General features: G+C 41.0%; 1 protein-coding gene across 3 annotated transcripts in view; it reads left to right on the top strand.

The window, feature by feature from the left end:
* slc44a5a (solute carrier family 44 member 5a) overlaps window positions 1–18,709 on the top strand; it is a 167,682-nt gene that overhangs the window by 78,730 nt on the left and 70,243 nt on the right. For all 3 annotated transcript variants that reach the window (XM_017712250.2, XM_037531081.1, XM_017712249.2), the window contains exon 2: window positions 11,575–11,623. In XM_017712250.2, the coding sequence (XP_017567739.1) occupies window positions 11,575–11,623 (49 nt within the window). The remainder of the gene's footprint in view (window positions 1–11,574; window positions 11,624–18,709) is intronic.

The raw sequence follows: 18,709 nt of genomic DNA, 5'->3' as shown, positions 1-18,709 counted from the left end.
TTGATTTCTGGGAACTGAAAATATGTCTGTGTAACGAGGAGCGAGAAGGCAGGCACATATTCGGAGATAAGCGACTTTTATTGTGGGCAAACACAGGGCTTAAATACACCGGGAAAACGAGGGACAGGTGGAAAACAGGTGGAGACACTCAGGGGCGGAGTCATGAAACGAGGGGGCTGAACCAAAACAAATGCACATGGGCTAAAACAAAACATGAACACAGGGACAGGACTGGGAGGGGCCAATCATGACAGTCTGTGATTTTTTTTGTACATTTTTTTTTAGTATTTACATTTTTAGTAAGTAATATTTTGTTTAGTGTTTAGTATAATTAGTGTAGTAACTACACTATACTAAATATGGTATAATTTCATTTCTTAGTGTTTAAACTGTACTACAAGTATTGTAGTAATAGTCGTTATTTCACTGTTTATTTTGGTTGGAAACTCAGCCAATCAGAAAATCGTCCAATCAGGATTTTTTTTCTCTGTGGTATGTAGGTGGATTCAGCCAAATGAGCTCTCCCATTGGTTGGTGCTTCAGGAGCTGAACCGAAGGCCTGATGTGTCAGATTAACTATCAACGTAATTAGGAACTGACAGTGGAATCAACAAATCACATTTTGATTTCCAAACGTTGGGATCAATTTTGTCAGATAAAATGTCACTCTAGGCCTTCTGGAGGTTCTAGATACACCATTTAAAGTGTGAGGCCTTCTCTTTAGCTCCTGAAGTCCTAACCAATGAGAGAGCTCATATGGCTCCATATATGTTATATATACCACAGAGAAAAATAATTGGCCCAACAATAATTGCATAAATGCCAGGCAAAACAAATTCCATTATTGCTTTACAGACGATTATTAAGCTCAGAATCATCTTTGTTTGTATCACTTCAGCTCATCATTGAGAAGTGTCTCTTTATCTTTGTCGTAAGCCCTATTGGAGCTGGATTAGTTTTACGAGAGGTGGTCTGGTAATGTAATCTGTGTGAGATTGGACTGGCTGATTCATACTGGATAAAGTTTCTCTGTAATTTCCCCAAATAACCCGGATGGAAACATCATCACACGATGTTTACATCAGCATTAAGCGACAGGCACCACACTTCCAGAAAGTAACAACACAATGTGCGGGTACCTGGCACGTAGACTAGCGTTTGTCTAGTAAAGTTTGTTCATTTAACTTACCAAATGCCACCCAATAAGACAGAAGAACACCTTGTGAGAGGTGCTTTCAAGAAGTTTAATTTTCCTTCTTCTTATAATTCAGCCCTCACCAAAAATGTTTTCCATTTCAGTATTTTTTGGTTGGGTTAATATTGGGCCTTGTTTCCCAGACCTCAGTCATCTGAAAACTAATGCTAAGTGTATTCAAATGATGGGTGCATTGAAACACTGTGAGGTCTAAATCTTTATAATAATTGAGAGACGTGCCAGAGAGGAGCTAAATCATAAACCACATCTCTAATGGTCCAATTGGCTTTTCTAATTCTAATTACTTGGGGAGCTACAAAGGCGTGTTTGGTTTCCAAGCAGCGCCGTCATTCAGCAGAGCCTGAGAGCTGAGCTAGATGGTAGATTAAGATTCAGAATAAAGTCCTTCCTTTGGCTTTGTATCATTAGGTCATGTTAAATATCACATTACTGTGTGTGTCTATCTATCTATCTATCTATCTATCTATCTATCTATCTATCTATCTATCTATACACTGATCAGGCCTAAAAGTATGACCACCTACTTGTTTCTGCGCTCATTGTCCATCTTATCAGCTCCACTTACTGTATAGCTGCACTTTGTAGTTCTACAGTTACAGACTGTAGTCCATCTGTTTCTCTGATACTTTGTTACCCTGTTCTTCAGTGGTCAGGACCCCCATGGACCCTCACAGAGTAGGTACTACTTATGTGGAGGATCATTCTCAGGGCTGCAGCAACACTGACGTGGTGGTGTGTTAGTGTGTGTTGTGAGGGTCTGAGTGGATCAGACACTGTAGTGCTGCTGGAGTTTTTAAAAAGTACTTTCCCTGGTTCTTCAGTACCTTGGACAACTCCTAGGTTGGCTTGATATGGCCTGGAAAGGTGGGGTCTTTGGGCCCACCGTGACAATATATACATTTTTAACTTCTAATAATTCTGTTATATCACCTAACAGTTGCCCATAATGGCTGGCATCATGCTGAGTGGAGGGAGAGGAAGGACAATCCGACTCACCCAGAAGGAGTGAGACCCATTACACTCTCTTGGGCTCCCAGAAACGGATGGCTGTGGCATCACCGGGTATCAAACTAACAACCTCCTAAAAATTCACTGTAGAAACGCATTAATCATTTTAACCCTAATTGTTGCTTATATTTACAAAAGGCTACAATTATGTTATTCAACATTTACAAATAGAAACTATAGGAAAAAACAGGAGAAAAAAAATAAACTGGTGCAAATAATTCATTGTTACAATGCAATTTGTGCAATAACGGGTCTAAATCGGTCTTTTTGTGATCTGTGCAGGTGTTTAACGATCTCAAAGTACTGACCACACTCATCCCACTTAGGTTGGAGTTGGAACCATCCACAAAAAAATATCATGATACTAAAATGACTCGGAATAAAGTCTATAAAGATACATTAAACATTTTTTTTCTTATACCGTTAAGCTACCATTTTGGAGGTTTCCTCACAGCTCTGATGAAATGTGTGCTGATCTACTATCTTGCCATATTTACTGTTCCACTACTGTTAAGCTTTTAATAAGTGTATGATAGTATGCAGTAGCGTGTAACAGTGAATAATTTGAGCTGCACCTTGCTTTACCATTTTCTTTTCAAATCTACGCTCGGCAGACCAGTTTTTCCCCACAGTTGATTTTTCTGGGCTCTTCTTTCGACTCCTTCCGAGCACCGAGCATTGAGGGTGGCGCACGATGGTGAAAAAGGCTCTTTTGTGTGAAGGTGATGGAGTGCTCAATCATTCTGCTAACTGAGCCACAACCATTGCCATTGATTTACTGACACCAACGGACTCATTCACTCACTGCTCTTCTGCAAATGTGTGTTTTTTCACTGCAAACGCACTGCTGGTATTTCCAGTGGAGGAGGACACAGTAATCATTCTGGGGCTCTGAGTGTATGTGAACTATTGCAAGGCTCTTATTGTGCTGATTGTTGCCATTAAGCCTGATTCCTTTTTCACAGTCATTCCTTCCTTGAGTTTAATTTAAAGAAGAAGAATGCTTGCTTTACTTATTTTTGAGATATTTATTGTCAATATTATGCAAAATACTCGCAGCGAGAATGAGACTGATTGACCAATTGGCTTGCAATAATCAAAGCATGTTGCAATTGTATATGAACCCCTTTTCACAGGAGCCATAAAATGCTATTTCCATCTGTTTTGGAGCTCCTTCAGTTCAGCTATGCTTTCCATCCATCCATCCATCCATTTTCTAAGCCGCTTCATTTTCTTTAATATTGCTGATGGAGAATACACTGGCATGCCAAAAGTCACGGGACAGGTATTGTGTAGGACCCCCTCTAGCCCAGCTAAGTGCACCAACTCGACGTGGCATCGATTTCTCAAGTGGATGGAAGATGTCTGAAGAGATTGAGCTATTCTGTCTGGATAGCCACCCACAGCTCCTTGGTATTGTTATAAGTGCAGGATCTTGGGTGCGAATGGCCCTCTGAACCACATCCCATAAACGCTCGATTGGGCTCACGTTGGCCGAATGTGCAGGCCATACCATTCGTCAGAACTCTCCTGAATGCTCCTCGAACCAATTGTGGAGAACTTGGGCCCAATGGCATAGTGCAGTATCCTGCTGGAATATCCCATCATTGTGAGGGTACAAGAAATCCATGGTCACCAAGCAGTGAAATGTAGTGGTCACCGGTCAATGACGTGTTTAGCCGGACCATGGGACCCAATCTATGTCATGAGAATACACCCCACGTCATTATGGAACCACCACCAGCCTGCATACTGCCTTGTTGACAATAGGGATCCATGGCATCATGGGGTCTGCACCACACACAAGCCCTGCCATCAGCCCGAAACAATTGGTACTGTGACTTATTGGTCCATTCCACGTATTGCAAACTCACGAGCCCAGACAAGGCACTGTGCCTAGTGTCGCAGTGATAACAAAGGCACTCTGGCGGGTCTCCTCAGTTCCCAAACACTTACAGAGTGTGTTAAAAGATGAAACACAGTGGTAAACAGGCCCCCGTCCCAACGTTGTTGGCAACAAATTCATTGCATCATATTTTTATCGAAATTCTGCACAGCATCCCAACGTTCTTTGAAATTGGGCATTTTATTGTGTTTAAATGCTGTTTATTGTATCAGTTATACAGGATTGTTTTACATGAAGAAAGCTGCAGGTATTCATTTTATCTTAGCATGGCCTGCTTTGTGTAGCCCCCTTGTGCACCCCTCCTTTCACTCCTCACTGCTCTCTAGCAGCTCAATGCAGATTCACATTTCACACAGAGAGACAACAGTCTAAGTAGTTAATGTGATAACAGTGTTACAGGGACAAATACATCTTATTTGATTATAATGATTAAACATATATCAGTCGATTAATGATCCACTGGCAGAATGGCCACTAGGGGGTCTGCAGAAAGAGGTTAACTATTTCTAGGCCTTATTCGCATATACTGCTTCTCCATGGCGTGAGCGATGCAACAGCGCGAGCGTTACACCTCGAACACGCTATCCTTTAATACATACAGCGTTTGTGCTGCTGAGCGGAGCAGCGGGAAAGTTAGACAGACATTCCTGTTTCCAGACAGATAAATTGTCACATCAGTCACTCTGCTCACCAAAAATATCATTTATAACAGTGCACAGTATATTTGTTTGTCCATTCGCAGCATTCTGACTTCTGATTAGGCAAAAGTTTCAAGCCTGGTAGGCCAGCCGGAAATCTGTTAACTAGTTAAGTAGTATTTCATTGTGAATTAAATAAAAAACGAGACAGCGTTTTAAGTTCGTACACAGTTTTCGGCTGAATTTTCACTGATTTTGCTGTGTGACGAGTGTGGTGCATGAGTGTGGTGCATGGAAAAAATAGGCGCCTGGTCTATTCTCTAAATTCTATGCCGCTTCAGCGCAGCGTCTGTGTGAAAGCGCTGACCAGTTAACACGGGGGCCGAAATGAAAAGCATGACTCTCCACATCGCTCACACTACACAGCATGTGTGAATTGGGCCTAATTCATAGCTGATTGAAACAACTTGAGAAATTGTGTGGAAACTTTCAAACCATGCTTTTGTGTTTATAAGTAAAGAATGAGATATTGGTCATTTCAGTTTGATGAAGAGTTATCATTGCATGCCCAAAGAACAGCAGTCCTTTTCATGTGCGACTTCTAGACAACTATGAAGTACGCAGACTTGATCCTGTTGATACACAATGTAATATAATTCATTGTGTAACTCAGTGTTATGCAGGCATATCTGAAAAGTATAATAGTAATAGTGAAGATAACTGATAGTTTATTATGAAACATGTGAAACATATTAGTTACATTCATACAGAAGCATATATAGTAATGAACATTATATCAGTTTGCCGTATGCAGCGCTGAACTATTCACCTTCATCTCCATGCTCAGTCATGCTCCAAGTCAGAAACGCCAGCGTTCAAGGAAAACACTCTGAACATACAGTCCCATACAGGCTTATAAGAGTTTGGAGATCTCCCGCTGGCAGGCAGGCAGGCAGGTGGAACAGCAGGGAATAAAGACGGAATAAATAAGCAAAACCGCGACCTTACAGAATCCTGTCTTCTTCACGTTTTCTGCTTTGTACTTCTTCGTCTTCCATGCGTGGTCATTGCTACTAGCTTAAGGCTACAGCCTGTGCTGTTTGGCTGCTGGATTCATAAGAATGTTTTTAAAAGCAAGTGTCAAAAAATGATTTCTGAAACATGCTCTTAAGGAACTCTTACCACCTTCTTCACTCATTGTCCATTTTATCAGCTCCACTTACTGTATAGCTGCACTCTGTAGTTCTACAGTTACAGACTGTAGTCCATCTGTTTCTCTGATACTCTGTTACCCTGTTCTTCAGTGGTCATGACCCCCCACAGGAGCCCCAGAGAGCAGGTACTATTTCGGTAATGGGTCATTCTCAGCATTGCAGTGACTGACGTGGTGGTGGTGGTGTGTTAGTGTGTGTTGTGCTAGTATGAGTAGATTAGACACAGCAGTGCTGCTGGAGTTTTTAAAAACCAGTGTTACTGCTGGACTGCAAATAGTCCACCACCCAAAAACATCCAGCCAACAAGTTGTGGGCAGCGTCCTGTGACCATTAATGAATGACTTAAGGACTCCTTAAGTAGACTGCACTGGACAGTGCTTATGGAAGACATATGGATAAATCATAATGCAATGTAGTGATACAGTCATGGAGAAGTTGAACCATTGACTGTATATATGATATATATGATACATTAGGCTTAGATTAGAGTGGTTGGAACATGCAGCCACTGTTGCTCTCACTGGGTGACAATGATGTTTTTTCCTCCCAAGAACAGCACCTGTTCATTAAATTTAAGGCTTGGAAAGATTGAAGAGGTTCGAAATGGTCATGTTAAAACATTTGGGATATGGCCCTTTTAAGTGAATTAAGCCTGTGGATATAGGATATTGCTGCTTTAAGAGAGTTAGGCCAGTAAATGTAGGATATTGCAGCTTTAAGTGAGTTAGGCCAGTAAATGTAGGATATTGCAGCTTTAAGTGAGTTAGGCCAGTAAATGTAGGATATTGCAGCTTTAAGTGAGTTAGGCCAGTGAATGTAGTACATTGCTTCTTTAAGAGAGTTAGGCCAGTGAATGTAGTACATTGCCTCTTTAAGAGAGTTAGGCCAGTGAATGTAGTATATTGCTGCTTTAAGTGAGTTAGGCCAGTGAATGTAGGATATTGCTGCTTTAAAGTGAGTTAGGCCTGGTGAATGTAGGATATTGCCGCTTTAAGTGAGTTAGGCCAGTGAATGTAGGATATTGCTGCTTTAAGTGAGTTAGGCCAGTGAATGTAGGATATTGCTGCTTTAAGTGAGTTAGGCCAGTGAATGTAGGATATTGCTGCTTTAAGTGAGTTAGGCCAGTGAATGTAGGATATTGCTGCTTTAAGTGAGTTAGGCCAGTGAATGTAGGATATTGCCGCTTTAAGTGAGTTAGGCCAGTGAATGTAGGATATTGCCGCTTTAAGTGAGTTAGGCCAGTGAATGTAGGATATTGCTGCTTTAAGTGAGTTAGGCCAGTGAATGTAGGATATTGCTGCTTTAAGTGAGTTAGGCCAGTGAATGTAGGATATTGCTGCTTTAAGTGAGTTAGGCCAGTGAATGTAGGATATTGCTGCTTTAAGTGAGTTAGGCCAGTGAATGTAGGATATTGCCGCTTTAAGTGAGTTAGGCCAGTGAATGTAGGATATTGCTGCTTTAAGTGAGTTAGGCCTGGTGAATGTAGGATATTGCTGCTTTAAGTGAGTTAGGCCAGTGAATGTAGGATATTGCTGCTTTAAGTGAGTTAGGCCAGTGAATGTAGGATATTGCTGCTTTAAGTGAGTTAGGCCAGTGAATGTAGGATATTGCTGCTTTAAGTGAGTTAGGCCAGTGAATGTAGGATATTGCCGCTTTAAGTGAGTTAGGCCAGTGAATGTAGGATATTGCTGCTTTAAGTGAGTTAGGCCAGTGAATGTAGGATATTGCTGCTTTAAGTGAGTTAGGCCAGTGAATGTAGGATATTGCTGCTTTAAGTGAGTTAGGCCTGGTGAATGTAGGATATTGCTGCTTTAAGTGAGTTAGGCCAGTGAATGTAGGATATTGCTGCTTTAAGAGAGTTAGGCCAGTGAATGTAGGATATTGCTGCTTTAAGTGAGTTAGGCCTGGTGAATGTAGGATATTGCTGCTTTAAGTGAGTTAGGCCAGTGAATGTAGGATATTGCTGCTTTAAGTGAGTTAGGCCTGGTGAATGTAGGATATTGCTGCTTTAAGTGAGTTAGGCCGGTGAATGTAGGATATTGCCGCTTTAAGTGAGTTAGGCCAGTGAATGTAGGATATTGCCGCTTTAAGTGAGTTAGGCCAGTGAATGTAGGATATTGCAGCTTTAAGTGAGTTAGGCCAGTGAATGTAGGATATTGCAGCTTTAAGTGAGTTAGGCCTGGTGAATGTAGGATATTGCAGCTTTAAGTGAGTTAGGCCGGTGAATGTAGGATATTGCAGCTTTAAGTGAGTTAGGCCAGTGAATGTAGGATATTGCAGCTTTAAGTGAGTTAGGCCGGTGAATGTAGTATATTGCCGCTTTAGGTGAGTTAGGCCAGTGAATGTAGGATATTGCCGCTTTAGGTGAGTTAGGCCTGGTGAATGTAGGATATTGCCGCTTTAGGTGAGTTAGGCCAGTGAATGTAGGATATTGTCGCCTTAGGCGAGTTAGGCCAGTAAATGTGGGAAATTGGTGTTTAAGTGAGTTATTCTAGTGAATATAGGATATTGGCACTTTAACTGAGTTAGGCCAGTGAATGTAGGATATTGCCGCTTTAGGCAAGTTATTCCAGTGAATATAAGATACTGGCACTTTAAACTGAGTTAGGGCTGAGAATGTGGGATAGGGTGCTTGAAGATAATTATTACAAGGAATTCAACATATTACACATAGTAAACACATAGTCTGAAGGCAAGAAAAGCACATTTAAGAGGCCTGTTATTTTTCATGAGGCTGTTTACTGATTTTTGGAGATCGGGGGATGGTATACAAATAGCAGCCTTCAATTTTATGAATTAGCAGATGAAGGCAAATGAAGATGAAAGGCAACATTAGCAACTTTAGCTCTGTTTAATTGCGCTTGCAGAACCACAAAGTGCTCATTCGTCGCTCGTTCATCACATTGTCGTTGGAGGCTCTGGCGATAGCTAAGCAGGCCGAAAGCTATTCGCTACCAGCGGGGCTGTTTGTGTCTCAGAAATGACATGGAATTATTAATGAGGAGCTGCTTTTTGAAGCAGCAAAGCATTTTGGCGTGATTTGTTTGTCTTTTTCCCAGCTGTAGTCTTCGCATAAGAAGAAGAGGGAGAAAACATATTGAGGATATTATTAGTCTGAAACAGATGGAGCAGCTTCTCCTCATTAGAGCGTGCCCTGTGAGTGTGGAGGTACCTGGACCGTGATGGTGTGTGTGACAGCTGGGTCGTAAAAGAGTCCAAATGACACCTTCTGTACTTCAGCACGTAATCACTATGCAGGTTCAGACTACAAGCTTCTAGAGTCAAATGTGCTTTTGATGGTTACATTTCAGTGGTATAAACATGCTTGAGCTGGGTAACAACTGTAAATGAAACAACTATTCAGCTAAATACTAGTATTCCAGTTATAGTGCCACATATTTAACTGCATTACGTCTTCCAATATACTAAAAGTTAATCGCTATCAATTTGTGAATGTAAACGGTGAATCATCTATTCTTATAAAAGCGAAGTATGGCGTTCCACGGGGCTCTGTTTTAGGACCTTTATTATTCACATTATATATGCTACAACTGGGTACCATTGTCAGTTAACACAGCATCAACTTCCACTGCTGCACTGATGACACACAATTATATATATTGACCAAACTCATATATATTTATCAACTTAATATGATTGAAGAATTCATGAAAGACACAGAAGAGTGGATGTCGAGTAATTTCCTCTTACTCCTCCTAAGTTCTCCTTCAAAAGCTGTCCAAAAGCTGCTACAAACAAAACGGAAAACTGAAACAAACTGTCTAATTTAACACTTCATAGCTTCTCAGTTGCATCACGTACATCTGTAAAAACTTTGTCACAATTGATCCCAGTCTGCCCTTTTATGCACGTATAACCATATTATTAAAGTAGCATTCCTCCATAATGCCAAATTGAGAAATTCCCTATCTCTACAGGATGCAGTACTAAAGTTAGTTCACGCATTTATTACCTCAAGGCTGGATTACTGATGGTGATGAGTCTGCTTACAGACGGGTGGTTGATCAGGTGGTCCTTTGGAGCAGCCACAATAACCTGGTGCTGAACACAGCAAAAACAGTGGAGATAACAGTGGACTTCAGGAAGAGCCCTCCAGCCCTGCCCGCACTCGCCATCCTGGACAGAACTGTGGTGGCAGTGGTGTCTTGCAAGTTCCTGGGTACAACAATCACCAGGGACCTGAAGTGGGATAGCAACATCAGATCCATCAAGAGAGCCCAGCAGAGGATGTACTTCCTGCGTCAGCTGAGGAAGTTCAACCTGGCCCAGGACCTGATGGTTTGGTTCTACACAGCCATCATAGAGTCCATCATCACCACGTCCATCACAGTGTGGGGCAGCTCAGCTACCAAGCATGACCTCCACAGACTGCAGCGCATCATCAGGTCTGCAGAGAGGACAACTGGGGTTGAGTTGCTTACACTGCTGGAACTGCATGCCACCAGAACCAAGAAAGATCTCCACAGACCCCTCTCACCCCGGACACCACCTGTTCCAGCCCTCCTTTCCTCAGGCAGACACTTCAGCCAGATGAGGATCAGGACATCCAGGCTACAGAGGAGCTTCTTCCCACAAGCCATCACTCTCTTGAACAGTTAAAATATCACACAAAACAATTCTAGCTTCAAACTGCACTTCTACCTAAACTCGTATATAGTATTGAGCTCAACTTCATCCTCTGGAACTGCCGCTCAAACCAGTGTTTGTTCTAGCATCTTACTCACCTGCCATATTACCCCACCTGTCTGTCTGTCACCTCACTGGCCTCTTTCTCTGCCACTATACACCCTTTAACTGCTGCTGCACTCAGCACTTTAACTTCAGACTCATACATTGCACAATGTAAGGTTTACAGGTATGACTGTGTGTGTGTGTGTGTGTGTGTGTGTGTGTGTGTGTGTGTGTGTGTGTGTGTGTGTGTGTGTCTGTCTGAGTGAGTGAGGTAGGAATGCAGGTTTTATATTCTTTTATTTTGTTATATTTTGTATTTATTTTATCTTATTCCCTAAATGTGAATGTCAGTCTGATACTGTGATCTGTGAGCGCCTTTAACCAAAGCCAAATTCCTTGTATGTGTAGCATACCTGGTCAAAAAAGCTGGATTGTGAATCTGATCTGATTCTGCAGTGCCCTGCTGTGTGGATGTTCCAGTATGATCATATCAGCTTGAATTTAACAACATTGCTTTTTTAACTCTTTAACAACCTTGTAATTTGGAACATTTTTGTTTATATACAAGGTGCAAATGTTAAATCACAGCAAAATATGGCCAAGATTTCTTCCTCGTATTGCTGCGTCTCAGACTACTGACTGGCGGTGCAACTTGCAAGACTGCCGTCTTCTGTGATATCAATATTGCAAAAATCCAAAATCACAACAAATGATGCGTCATGCAGCTCTAGGCACAACCCCGGCTACACCTGCTACAGTGAATGCTCATTAGGTCAGCCAGCTTCTGCGTCTTGAGCTACATGCATTCTTTTACAGCTTTCTTTTGCACTATTCTCACTGTTGCTATGACATTTAAGTTTCCTATTGTATGTTATATATTTGATTATTTTTCTTTCGTAGGTGAACCACGCAAGTTTGACCCAACGTTCAGAGGGCCGATTCATAACAGGTAAAAAGACTTCATTTCTTACTGAAGCTGTGTATTACTACTTTACGCTTAGTGTCCACTTTACTAGAAACCCCTACCTCTGTGCTTCCACTATCTGGCCCAATTTAAGTCCATCTTTTGCTGCAGAGTTTATCAGCCCCGTCTACCTCATTTGTCCTGGGTCAGTTTCTGACCACAGGACTGCTGTTATCCAGGTGCTGTTTTGGCGGTGGACCGTTTTCAGCACAGCGGTGAAAATATCCAAACAAGAGCAGCCGTGTGGTCAGAAACTGACCATTGATGAAGAGCTACAGTCTCAAAACTGTACACCAGCAAGGTGGAGCTACAAAAGTGGCCAGTCAATAAGAACATCCTTGACATGGTCTAATGGTTTTCTGTTGTTGTGGGTTTAGTGAGCCCTGTAAAAGAAGCCTACATGGTCACCATGGAGATGGAGTTTTCCTATTATCATATCTATTTTAGTGTGTAATTACAGATGAAGTCATTTAACGCTTTGAAATCAAGAGCTATTACTGTTGGTTTGCTGTGCTGTTTTGATTGTACAGTACTAGTTCATTAATTGATTGATTGAATTAATTAGTTAAATATATGAAGGGCGGTCTCTCACATTTGCATAGTACCCTAACTGCATACTAAACTGCATAGTTACATAATGAAATTGATTTACTTTCGGTTTCTATTTTGCATTGACAGGTTTGACCCTGTACTTCTGACTTCTGTCAAAAATGTCATCTTTCCCAAACAAGACAATAACTTTTTATTAAATTTAAATCATAATAAAATATCTCCTCTTCTACATACATTATATATATATATATATATATATATATATATATATATATATATATATATATATATATATGGTGTGTATTGAAATTTTTGAATGTGCACTTTCAACGAGCTACAATTCAGAAATAATTCATATAAAAATGAATATAAAATTATTTTGCTACTTTTGTTATCACTGATCATAACTGGAACTTCTTAGGATTGAGTGTACATATGAAGAAAATCCACTACGAGTTGATTTTCCAGTTTTAGCCAAGTCTCAGGCAGAAACAGCCACAATATTTCTGTGTAAGGTTTAGCCACGCTTCACCTTTTCTTAGCTGGAAATCATTGCAAATCAAATCCTTCTGTCTATTTCAGTGTCTTATATGACAAGATAGCTGCCACTAAAAGCCATATTTTCCACACCTGCCATAATTTGAGCTGCAAACAAGTGTGCATTAGTCATTAAGGTAAGGCTGGGATGGCTTCAGCTGTGAATCAGTCGAAGCAGGTCAGCCAGAAAATGCAGGCCCAGTAACCCAGATAGAGTGACAGTGGGCCATTAAATAAAGAATGAGTGCACTGCTCACTTCCCTAATTGCAGCCGACTGAGAGCGCTGCGCTGAATGTGTTTCTGAGAGAGGAAGAGAGCTGTGCACTTTTCTCCATTAAAACAGTTCAGAGAAAAATCTCATTTACACAGTTCGCTCCCTGCAGGTCAGCCGAGACATATTTGGTGTTTGAAGTTTGCTTCTTTAGTTTTCTGCCAGAGCTGTGAGGCTAATGTAGCTAATGGAAGTTATTAGCATCACCAGTTATCATCACACGCTTGCCTCCAGTGCTTCATTAATCTGTAATACACTTGATTATGTGGTTTCTGACACTGTATGTCATGCTGCCATCTAAAGACATGCACTAAAATACTTAGCATAGCTAGAAACAGCAGCAGCATTTTTCAAGCCTGAATTTTGTCCGTTCTGTAGGGTTTTGTACAGACAGCTAATGGTCAGCTAATATACCAGTCACACCAGGGGGCAGTCTTGGGCTGGAGGTTAGGGAACCAGCCCTGTGACCGGAAGGTCACCGGTTCGATCCCCTTGGCTGATGGTCCATGACTGAGGTGTCCTTGAGCAAGGCACCTAACCCCCAACTGCTCCCCGGGCGCCGTAGATAGGCCCTAGTGTGTGTGTTCACTAGTGTGCATGTATGTGCGTGTTTCACTGCACGGATGGGTTAAATGCAGAGGTCTAATTCCACAGTGACACATGGTTGTTAATTGCAATATACCCAATAGTCAACCCACAGTGGACGGCTGCTAGTAGTAAGGAACTGTGGCTGATTTTAGTAATGATGTAGATGTAATCAGTGTCTGGATCAAGCTGGATGTTGTATTGGTTTCAATGGAGCCATGGCATAAATTCTGCTACCACAAATGGCAGCAGTCCACTAAGTATTACGTAACAGATAAAGAGTACATCCTCTCGTCCTACCTTTGTTTTCCACCTCAAATAAGCAATCTACACTGCTAAAGCTCTCCTCTGATAGTCATCTGTCTTCAGCAGCACTGTGGTCACCAAGCCAATGTACGCATGGCTTTATGCCATCATTGTCCACATACGCTGTGAAGAACGCCAGCGGCACTGAATTGGTACAACTGGATTTTGTGCTGATGCTGAGATTTATTTGAGCGTCATTAAAATGGTAAAGCCAGTCAAAGAACCAGAGCCTTTAAGAAACCATGCACTTCTGTATGGAAACAAGGCTAATTGCTAGCTTCTCACCAGAAGCTTACGGTTGCTAGCTCAGCTTCGAGATAAACATGGCCGTCAAGATTAGATTCCTTACTGTTAATTCTTTACCTAAAAATTTCAGGCTTAACTTAATCTGAATGTGGCAACAATTGGTTTTAACTCCAGATGCAGTTTTCTACATCGCTAGCTAGCTAGCGTGACAGCAGGGAGGCTAGCCCTCTAGAGCATAAGGAAACTTATTTAGTGCATACTGGGTTTTAAGAATAGTCCAAACTTAAACTCGATGTACTTAAGTACATTTGATGTTACAGCCTCAGATATAAAGCAGTCCAATTATTGCTAATGTTTTGATTTGCATACTACTAGCGATGTTGTAGCATTTAGCTTGACAAAGTGATTTGCTTCCCTTTGTACTTATCAAAACCAGGGCTCAACGGCGCAGATAGGTGTAGGAGGGATGATTCTGATACCTGTGGTCACCTTAGTATGCAGTATGTGTTATTACACAGGTGCCTAACACACCTAACCCAAATAATTAAGGCCTTCAGGGAACTCTCCAGGACCAGGACTGGGCACCCCTGTGTCACTATATGGCAAAAATGACGTAGATATTGACCTTCACACCCGTGTCAGCCTGTGGGACATCCCATTAATATGGAACCCTGAAAAACAGCCACAGACTATTATCACTCTGTGAGTTTGTGTGGTCTGCCGCTTTGTGGCTGAGCTGTTGTTGCTTCTAGACGCTGTGATTTCACAATAATAATAATTCTTACAGTTGACTGGGGCAGCTCTAGCAGGGCAAAACTTTCACCTACTGACCTGTGGCTAAGGTGGTGGCATCCTGTAACACTGCCATGTTTATAGTCACTGAGCTCTTCAGTATGACACATTCTACTGCCGGTGCTTGTCTATGGAGATTGCGTGGCTATGTGCTTGAATTTATGCAAGAAACACTTGAACTCAACAGAGAGGTGTCCGTTTACTTTTGGCCATATAGCGTACTCTGGGTAGAGGGTTTGAGGCTGAGATTAGCTGAAACACCACAAAGACTCCTCTCATGTGGAAATCCACTTCACAATGCAGCATCTGCCGCTAGCACCTAGCAGCAACCTACAAGACTTTCCAGAACACTCTTTGTTAAATCTCTTTTTTTGGTAGACTAGTCGACCTCTGTTTTTTAATGTGTAGTGGACTAGTAAAAAATGAACCCCTAGTCTGTAGATGACAGTATTACTAAGTTCCTGAAGCTGGTAACATTTTGAAGGCTAATTAGCTGGTCTGGGCTAACCAGCTGTTTTCAGTGCTGTCTTATTTTTAACTTTGCTGTCTTGATTAGCTCAAATTAGTGAGTCGCTTGTGAATGCAGTGATGAATGGTAATATTTATCTTTGCCTTGGGGTGTTGTGAAGATTATCACGGTTGATTAATAAGCTATTTGTTACCATGTAATTACATGTCAAGGAAGGCCTAGTGAGAGACATTAGCCTCAAATGTCCATCCCTCACTTTTAGCAGCAATCTGAGTAAATTAGGGATGAATAATTTTCCCTGGCAGAAGCTTGAATGCCTCGGTCATTTAAATTCCTGCCCAGCCCCTGTACGACTCCCTTGAAGTAAAAGAGATTGAAGAGATTGCCTCTTGATAGCTGGAGATGTAATTATAGATCCCCCACCAAAAGCAAAGCAGTTATGCAGGAGCCGAGGCCTTTTTTTCCTGCTGCCCTCTCCCAGGAGCTGAAAAAATCCAGACTGGAAGTACTTTAGAGTAATATTAATGTTTTTTTGGTTATTTTACCTTGTTTTTGAGGTTGTTTTCATTCTTTATATCTGAGTCGTTCTATGGAAATTTTGTGTCCCTAGCGTTTACAGATGTATTACACTTGAAAAACATGTTGGAGTTACAATTTATGCACATTTTAAAATAAAAATGAAATGTTATTTTAACAGTTACACCTTCAATTTAGCAATATTGGTTTTTAAATCAGTTATATAGAATTCACAGCACCACAGAAGAGCTCATGAGTGCCATATTTAGCAATAATCTATGCATGACTATGAAATATATGATTTAAATGACATAAAGAAAACAAATAAATATTATAAAATATATAATGAAAGTTGTGGGCCCCAGGAGTCGTGTCACTGGTGTTACTGCATAACAAAAAATCTCTTATTTTGAAATAAAAGTCACACTGATGACCTCACTTCACTTGTTTTTACCTGTTTCTGAAGACCTATGAAGAAAAGCTCATGGTGAGTCCACTGTGTCTTTCAGTTCTCAGAGATTTGCTCATTCAGCTCACGATTTCATACGAAGCTTTTAGCTGAAGTCACTGGTGTGACCGACTTTATTCTGAGGTAATTGTGAAAAAATAGAACACAAATGGATTAAATTACATGTTTTAGTGGATGTTCCATGACTGACAACATGCAGTTTGGTGATCTGTAGCGGCCGTTTTTGTAAAATGCATTTTTCATTGAAAATGTCACTGGTCTTACCTTTCCCCATGTGTAACACCAATGACGAGCGGTCACACCAGTGACTCCTAGGGATAGATAGAAAAGTGGGTGTTTCTGTAGGATGACCTGTCTTTCTTTTTTTTATTTTTTTTTTTATTATCTTTTTATTGGATTTTTCCAGGGATGCATGTATAAAATAGAATAAGAAGGAAAAAATAATAATAAAAGTAAATAACAATAAAAAAAAATAATAATACATATCAGGCCACACTCCATGCAGTTTACGACATATAAAGCAACTGAGCAGGGCATATAGAATTACAAACAACTGAACATAGCGGCAAGTAAGTAAGTCATGGAATGAGTATGCTTATATTTCCAAATATACGTACAAAGGAGACCATATCTTCCAAAATTTTCCTGAGTTATGGTGCAGATCAAATGTTAGTTTCTCCAAAGGTAATCTGTCTGCTTTCTTTTGCCTACTGTGTCAAATTGCAGGACACGTGAGGATTTAGTAATAGGAAATTGAAAACGTTCACGTTTTAGCAGCTACATTATGTTGTTTTTGAGCACAGTTTGTAAACGTGTTGACATCTAAGGCCAGTTAGTCTTCTCCAGCGTTCTCTAGCAGTACAGGCACCATTGTTAATTGCGCATAGACATAATTCACACTAATGCCTGATTTTGTTCCCTCCATCCCAACATTTTTAAAACTATTTTTGAAATTACAACTTGTGGCAGCTGCGCAGTATACAAGCAAGTTCTGAGTTTTGCTGAGTTCAGCATTTCTGCATAATTAAATCTTTAACTCATTTAATCCTTGTGTGGTGTTCAGGTCTGTGGGACCCATTTTCAGTGTTTATCAGAAGAAAAAATTATGTGATTTATTATTATTTCAACCTCAGATTCCTTGGCATTTGCTCATTTTCAGTGAAGAACATATAAAATAATCCATTTTCAGTGTCTTCACTCTGTTCACCCCCCACACATTTATATTACACATGTGGTGTTGGCTGAACCCGCAGAGAGTAAAAGTGTGGAGGTGCTGTGTCCTTCACTCTGTTCTCCTCCTACATGGCCTGCTGTTAGAGTGTAAGTGTGTGTGTGTGTGTGTGTGTGTGTGTGTGTGTGTGTGTGTGTGTGTGGACAACATGGACAGGCTGCTGACTGGCTACAGCTGCTAAAGGAGAACCCTATGCTGGATACTTGTGATATTTTAAATCTGCTGTTTTTACAGAAATGAACAGTTCCATGTGATCAGTAGTTCAAAGCACTAAAGTGACTGACTTCATTGCCACACTAGTTGTTTTGGCTGGTTCTATCAATCATCAATCTTAATGCGCACCATGGTATCAAATAAAAAATCACTCTCTCGTTTTGATTAACAATGTGTGGGATCAATTTTAGATAGATAGATAGATAGATAGATAGATAGATAGATAGATAGATAGATAGATAGATAGATAGATAGATAGATAGTGGCAGCTCTATAAAAATATTTGCGTGCACTAAAGTTGCTCCAGAGCTAACATACCACTGGAAATGCCATAGAGAAGAAATTAGCATTATCACAGTGTAACGCCGGGGAGCGAGGAGGCGGACGCATATGCGGAGATAAGCGACGTTTATTACGGGCAAATCCAGGGTCATGGTCCAAACGGTCCAGGGTCATGGAGCCAACATGGATTGATCGGGGAACAGGCATGACAGTAACCAGAATCAAACAAGCAGAACAGTACAAACAACAGTACAAAGACCAATACAAAGACCAGCGACCAGACAGGGGAAAACACAGGCTTTAAATACATGAGAAACAAGCGGGAACAGGTGGAAACAATCAGGGGTGGAGTCACGAAACGAGGGGGTTGGACTAAAAACCCAAAACAAAGAACACGCGGGCTAAACCAAAACACAACACGAACAAATGCACAGGACTCTGTGACACACCGAGGTGTTTTTTCTTGTTTTTTGCCCAATCTTTTCCCATTCATGGCTGTTGCTGAAGGCCTAGCATTACAACATTGTTTTTAAGGTATGTTGATATGTGCTAGCTTGGATATTTTTGCTAACAGCTAGCCACAGCATACCCAGTCCTTTAG

The sequence above is a fragment of the Pygocentrus nattereri genome, chromosome 19 (genome assembly GCF_015220715.1).
Source record: "Pygocentrus nattereri isolate fPygNat1 chromosome 19, fPygNat1.pri, whole genome shotgun sequence".
In the NCBI taxonomy this organism is placed as follows: domain Eukaryota; kingdom Metazoa; phylum Chordata; class Actinopteri; order Characiformes; family Serrasalmidae; genus Pygocentrus; species Pygocentrus nattereri.
Note: the sequence above shows the minus strand (reverse complement) of the source record. Positions and strands in the feature narration are given on the sequence as shown.